At 40.7% G+C, this 6,499-nt stretch overlaps 1 protein-coding gene across 1 annotated transcript; it reads right to left on the bottom strand.

Moving 5' to 3' along the window:
- Nucleotides 1-715: 715 nt before the first annotated feature.
- Nucleotides 716-4,746, bottom strand: cdx1a (caudal type homeobox 1a). Its single transcript, XM_028416438.1, has 3 exons — nucleotides 4,234-4,746; nucleotides 3,168-3,316; nucleotides 716-2,404 (listed from the first exon to the last, which is right to left on the bottom strand). Exons 1-3 carry the CDS (start codon nucleotides 4,580-4,582, stop codon nucleotides 2,219-2,221), a joined length of 684 nt encoding a protein of 227 aa, XP_028272239.1. The 5' UTR covers nucleotides 4,583-4,746; the 3' UTR covers nucleotides 716-2,218.
- Nucleotides 4,747-6,499: the final 1,753 nt, after the last annotated feature.

Raw genomic sequence — 6,499 nt, 5'->3', positions numbered from 1 at the left:
TTGGCAGCTTCGCATTAAAACAAAGAATATAAATCATCTGTGGAAGCTATAAAATGCTAAAAACATCAGCCAATCCTCCGGGTGGACCCTGCGTGGAGTATTGGCTGGTTGTCACTCTCTTCCTGCTCTGCGTGCACCAGAGAGGAACGTGCATGATGGCCGAAGTCACAGGCCGCAGCTCGTCTTCAGGTTAATGCGCGTCCATGTGATTGGGAGGCGTGGCTTCGGGGTGAGCTCCAAGAGGAAGGGGCGTGTGTTTACTTTTGAAATCTGGCTGACTCTCACTGAGTTTTCAAAATCTCCTACCCTACCTTTAATTTAATGAATATATATATATATATATATATATATATTTAATTGAAATATTTTTTGTAATGATTCCTTTTTTTTGTGTACATGCACTGTTGTGTGACAGTATGTGCTTCAGTTTGTTGAGATGTTTACTGTGGGATTAATCAAAGACAGAGGTTATACAGTATGTTCGGTTTGATAGTCTAGGGTTAAAGGTTGACAGTCATTCAGCTGATTCACACTGCCATAAAAATTACGATCCACAATAGTATAATGTCCTTAAATAACCTCCAGAAATCCTTTTTATTCTTGTGTTTTATTACACTTATTCTTTTCTCAAGTCACTCAATACTACTTTGCTTCATCATCATCAGCGTTGGTTAATCCTTTACACAGAAAACCCACAGGGACTGTTACACCCGAACTCTGGATCAATTTGTTACATCAGAATTAAACATTTATTTTGTCCTTATGAAAGCCAGGAGGTTTTATCTCTGTCATGACTCTTTCATGTGATGTTTTCTTTCCATGCCAAAGCTATTAAACAATAAAACCAAGTCTGGTGCCAGCTCTTCATTCCTGACCATATTGTTTTTCAGCATTCGTGTTTAAAATAAATTCAGTGCACATACAATAATGAACATTATGTCTAGGTCATCTTAGATTATAATCACCATGACACAAAGTGAATGTGAACATTTTTCCTGCCATTAAATGTCACGTCTGTGGGTCTACGGTATTTTTAGGGTCCCTCTTGGTTAGACTGCAAAGATGAATGGCTGAAGCACATAACCTCCTTCACAGTGATGTGGTTGCTGGGTGTAGATTAGTTCCTACATAGTATTAATTATCAAAATGTCACTGAGACACTGCATCTGCATCTTTTTCCAAACCAAATACGGTAGTATTTCTTGGCACTAAGCTAATTCCATTACACGAGACAGAAGGCAGAAAACCTTACAGCTGGTATCTATAACACTACATTACTAAACTTTTAGATGGTTAAACAGTGCTGCAAGCTGCAAGAGGAAATATGAATATATGATATGATTCTGCGGTATGTGAGATAGGTACTGGGTGGCATTAGGAATTTTATTAGTTATTCTCTGTGGAAATGTTTAAAAAGACTGTTGCCCCACACAACACAAACAGCACACACTTTGACTGAAACATGCAAAAATACAAAACACATAATTATCCTCCGAGACTAAAATCTCTGAACACCACGGAGCTGTGAATTGCAAAACTTGGTGGTTGAGAGGTTTATTTTGAAAAAAAGAAAAAAAAAATCTTCTTCCTCTTTTTCATTTTTTCAAAAAGAAGGAACATGTCAAAGTATGTTAACCTGCATTTTCTTTCATGCTGCATATACTTTAACATGTCACATATATACTATGTATATATACACCTAATGAGAGGAGTGGGGACATCGCACCTTATGACAGAGCCGAATGTCTAAGTTTAGCCGTGCAATGAATCGTTCACCATGAGTCATGTGGTTGGGCAATCTTCATGTTTGCCAGGATGTGGCTAAACTCAGCCATTTGAACAACTTATTCTGTTGTCACTTATAACATGATACTCTCGTTTCCTTACTTAGGTCTGAATTTAAACTAAATGTGATGTGATGTATCTGATTAGACAGTTTTACTTGACTTGACATTTAACATCTAAAGCAGATTCTTCAGAATGGCTCTTTTATCTCAAGACTTCTTCAAATCAAGAAAACAAGAACAAGAAAGTGTTGATGATTTACAAAGTGCCCAATAGACGTGATCAGTGCAACAGAAACAGAAAGTCGCCCCAGAGCTGCAACTTTTTATCATCACACCGACGTGAATTATCTTCATTCATTCTGTGGTAAACCTATAAACACAAAATACTATTTACATATTAGGGTCTGTATCAGTCTTCTGTATAAATCCACCTAGTATTTCTCTGTTATCGTATCTGACAAAATGTTGCTGCTGGGGCTGGCGGCGACGTGGGGATCAGCGTGTCCACCCAAAACAGGTGGGGTGGGCGTGGTGGTGGAGGCCTGCTGGGAATGTTGCAGCCTCTTCCTGTTGATCTTCCTCTCTTTAGCGCGTCTGTTCTGAAACCAGATCTTCACCTGATTCGCACAAAAACAAGACATCAACAACAATTCTATGAATTATTCAAAGGACCAATGCACAGGATTTAAACAGTCAGATTCATTTTTAGATACAGGCGATTCTACTGTCACAACAACATAGCGTAATTATCTATTTCTGCAGACACACCCCTCAAGTCCATTGCACAAAGATTAGCAGGGTATGTTTGCATGCTGTGTCTGCTTCAGTCTGTTACTTTCCCAGAAGTACTTGTGGTTACTGGTGCAGCATACATTGCACTCAGTCATAGGTTTATCATAGAGAAACAACAACAACAACACTGAGCACATCACTGACGAGCATGAGTGAGTTTTTCACCATTAACACGCTGTGTGTGTGTGTGTGTGTGTGTGGTCATAAATCATTGTAGAGAAAACGGCTGCTAATGTGTGCTGTGTTAACTTCCCCATTTAAACTTGACAGTAACACAATTACAACATCATGCATCATGCTGTAACCGAGTTCCTACTTTAATTTCACAAAAACATTAAATTGACAATTCACAAGAAAGAAGTTTCATATAGTGATGATATAACTGTCCATGTTTAAGCTTCTCTAATGTTGTGTATCCTTCTCCACAGAAAGCTTGAATGTGTCTGCCTGATGGTTTCAAAAGGTGAAATAACTTTCTATAATGTACACATTACTTTCAGAAGTGATAAACATTGCCTTTAAATAAAACTTGTTAAACTCACACAGTCTTTACTTCTCTGCTGCTAACTTCCACTGCTGCTCTCTCACCTGTCTCTCAGAGAGGCTGAGTGCCATTGACAGCTCACTCTTTCTCCTCATGGTGATGTAGCGGTTGTACTGAAACTCCTTCTCGAGCTCCAGTCGTTGTCGGTCAGTGTACACCACCCTGTATTTGTCTCTGGTGCGGGTCTTCCCTCCTGGATCAATGAAAAAAAATCCAGATTTAGTTAAAAAATAAACCAGTTTTGATGATTGAATGTCAGTGAGTAGGTGTGTTAGGTTTTTCCTTCTTTGCTGAAAGCAGGAATTAATATGTCAGTGAGTCACATGCAGTGGCCAAACAGATGTCTGGTGCCACGTTCAAGTTCAGGCGCCACTTAAAGCCTCATCAGCTCTATCAATCATGCTAACTATAACGAATGTAAAGACTCCCCTCTGCATTGCATCAGTGCTTCTCCTTATCACCTTGAGAGGTGTTTACATAGGTGTTTACACAGGCAGCCCTTCTTTTACACACACACTCATATTCACTTAGGAAACTGTGAGTCAGAGTTAGCTATTGATTAGAAAATTTGACAGCATCGATTGAGGCACACACACACAGGCAGGCCCGAGCGTTCCCAGGCTGGGTAGATTTAGTCTGATTTCTGCAGACTTCCTGCACTGTGCCACCGTTATCTCTCTAGTTTGTCACTCTGCACCCACCCAGTGGACAGAGAGGGTGGGGAGTGACACTTGTGCAGACTTTGAGGCCTGCACTATTGGCTTAGTGTTGACATCCACACACCGTGCTGGCGGAAAGGGAGAGGCGAGCAGCTTTATGAATGTGTGAGTGCAGTCAGTCTCAATTTGTGTTGAAATGGTTCCCGTCTAAACAGTTACTCCATGCAGCCTTATCAGAGTTGTGTATTTCCTGTTAATAAACTTGTGTGACATTTAAAATAACTGATAAGTGACGAACCCAAAGATAAACCAGAACGTGTTCAAACTGCTCCACATCTCAGCCTAATCAGGTGCTTTAATGAATTTGTTTAGATGGATTAACAAATAGTGTGTAATAAACCTACACAGTGATAAGCTTGTGTTTGATTGGTGCGATTAATAAAGGTCCCACCTGAGACTGTCTGTCTGATGGACTCATGTGGTCTCGTCCTGGTACTGAAAGGGTCCTGTCCGGAGATAATGTTGTACGGGGCGAGCGACCCCCCTCCAGCCGCGGTGGGCGCGCCGCTCAGGTCCGGAGAGGTGAAGCTGACCTGCGGCCCGCCGGGGGTCGAACCCTGGAAGCTGTATGGATACTCCTCCCGAGGGGCGTAAACGGGGTTCCATGCACTTGTCGACGGGTCACCGACTCCAGAGACGTGATGATGATAACCGGTGAAGTCATACGGAGACGGAATGTACTGACTGTTCAGTGTCAGTGTCTGAGCCGGGTGTCGGACCGACGGTGAGCTGGGGTACATGCCGGTGTCCTGGGGTGACTCTGTAGGCAGACCTCGGTGAATCAAACCTCCTGACGCATGTTAGGCCTCCGTGTTTATACCCAGCAGGCTCCGGCGCTCTGTTAGCCACTCCAGTCTAAGGTTCAGGCTACCTGTGCTGTCAAACTACACACCTTTATAGATTTACTGCCGAGGAGTTCAAGAGTATCAGCGTGACGTCACGTTTCACCTGAGACCCACCTGCCTGCTCGTCTTGGCGACGTGCAGGGCGATGACCCCAATTTACCAAGGCTGCCCATGATGGATGTTATTGATAAGAGGCATCTGTAACCTGTGCGTGTACGCGCGCGCGCACGTAGAAAGCTCATGTGATGTTTTTTTCCTGGGATTGTAAATCTAAACGAGAGCGCGCACAGGTGGAGGCAGTTAGTTAAAATAAAAAAAAGACAGTGTAAACAAAGTGAACAAAGTAAGAACAGAGAAATATAAAACAAGAACAAATAAATGCATTTCGTGCTTTAAAGTTCACCCACTCACAAAGACCACAAATGGCACATTCATGTATGCATTTCAGTGCATTATCTCCCTGTAGTTTAAGACTTAGATGATTCTTAAACGGAGATCCATTAACACCACTTTGTTATAAAACACTCACATTTAATAATAATAACGTGAAATAAAGCCTATCAAAACTGTAACAGAAGAACATCCACTGTGTGCAGTGGTGCCTGGTGCATGTTGTTTCAAATTTATTGCTACTTCTCCAAACTATTTAAAGTCTAACACAGACAATTAACACATTTAGATGTGTTTCTCATGAAATGCTTTTATGTTTATAAGTACTTCCTTTATTCAAAAATCAGGTGGTTGTATAGACACTGCTCCACCTGTTTTTGTAAAGCTAGTAGTACTGTTAATAATTTGATATTTTGGTACTCTAGAACTGAAGTGAAGTGGTCAAAGTGTCAAAATAAATAGTGTGACAAAACTGAAACTGAACATTCATGGTTTAGAGTGAAGTGAGAGGCTTCATTCATTCATGTCCACATGAGGGCAGCAAACACACTGAACACTGCAAATAATGTTCCATGTCCAGAGTCACTCAGAGGCTCAATTTAACCATTTTCTACATTCAGTTGACATTAGGCCCACTATATCCCACTCAAGATGCTTGTGCCCGGCTGCGTTTGACTCCACTGAATGTTCATAAAAGATTCATCTAAACTGTCATTATCAGCTATAGCAGTTGTTAGCATGAAGCGGACTTGTGTTAATGGATGTAAAAGTGCTGCTGGCCTGAACATTACGGAAAGTGCAATGTAAACATCAAACACATATCAACCAAAGGGTTAAAATACATTCATGGTGGCCACAGAGTAAAAACAACTTGGCTGAAAATATAGAACTGTGGTTTGCAGCTGTTAGGCGGGTTAATGTACAAATGGAAACATACAGTTCATCTGATTTTCATAACCGTAATATTGTATTTAAAATATTTATACTTTCAGACTCGTATAGTTTAATCCCAACATGATGCCACATAAAGCATTCTTCAATATTTATATAAATAAGGGGTTACTTTGGGGTCCATGTATAGAGATTTAGTATAAAGTTCACAGTGTGGGTTGGACTAATAAGAGATCTGTATGTCTGATCAATCACACAACAGGCTGCTTACCAACAGAGGTCAGAACAGAAGCCTGTAGACTTGAAGCAAATGTGTGGTTTTATTTATACCTTCTATAAGAATAACATTAAAAAGAAAGCAGGTTTAAGTGACAGTCAACAGTGTTTTTCATGCACAACAACAACACAATTTCTTACCTCTGAAAAACATATAAAATGAATTAAAGTTTATCACAGATTTTCTTTCTTAAACCAGAAACCCTAGACTGGTCATCAGACCACCTAACTTCTCTCTGTCTTCATTAGAATTAC

The sequence above is a fragment of the Parambassis ranga genome, chromosome 10, assembly GCF_900634625.1.
Source record: "Parambassis ranga chromosome 10, fParRan2.1, whole genome shotgun sequence".
Classification (NCBI taxonomy): Eukaryota; Metazoa; Chordata; class Actinopteri; family Ambassidae; genus Parambassis; species Parambassis ranga.
Note: the sequence above shows the minus strand (reverse complement) of the source record. Positions and strands in the feature narration are given on the sequence as shown.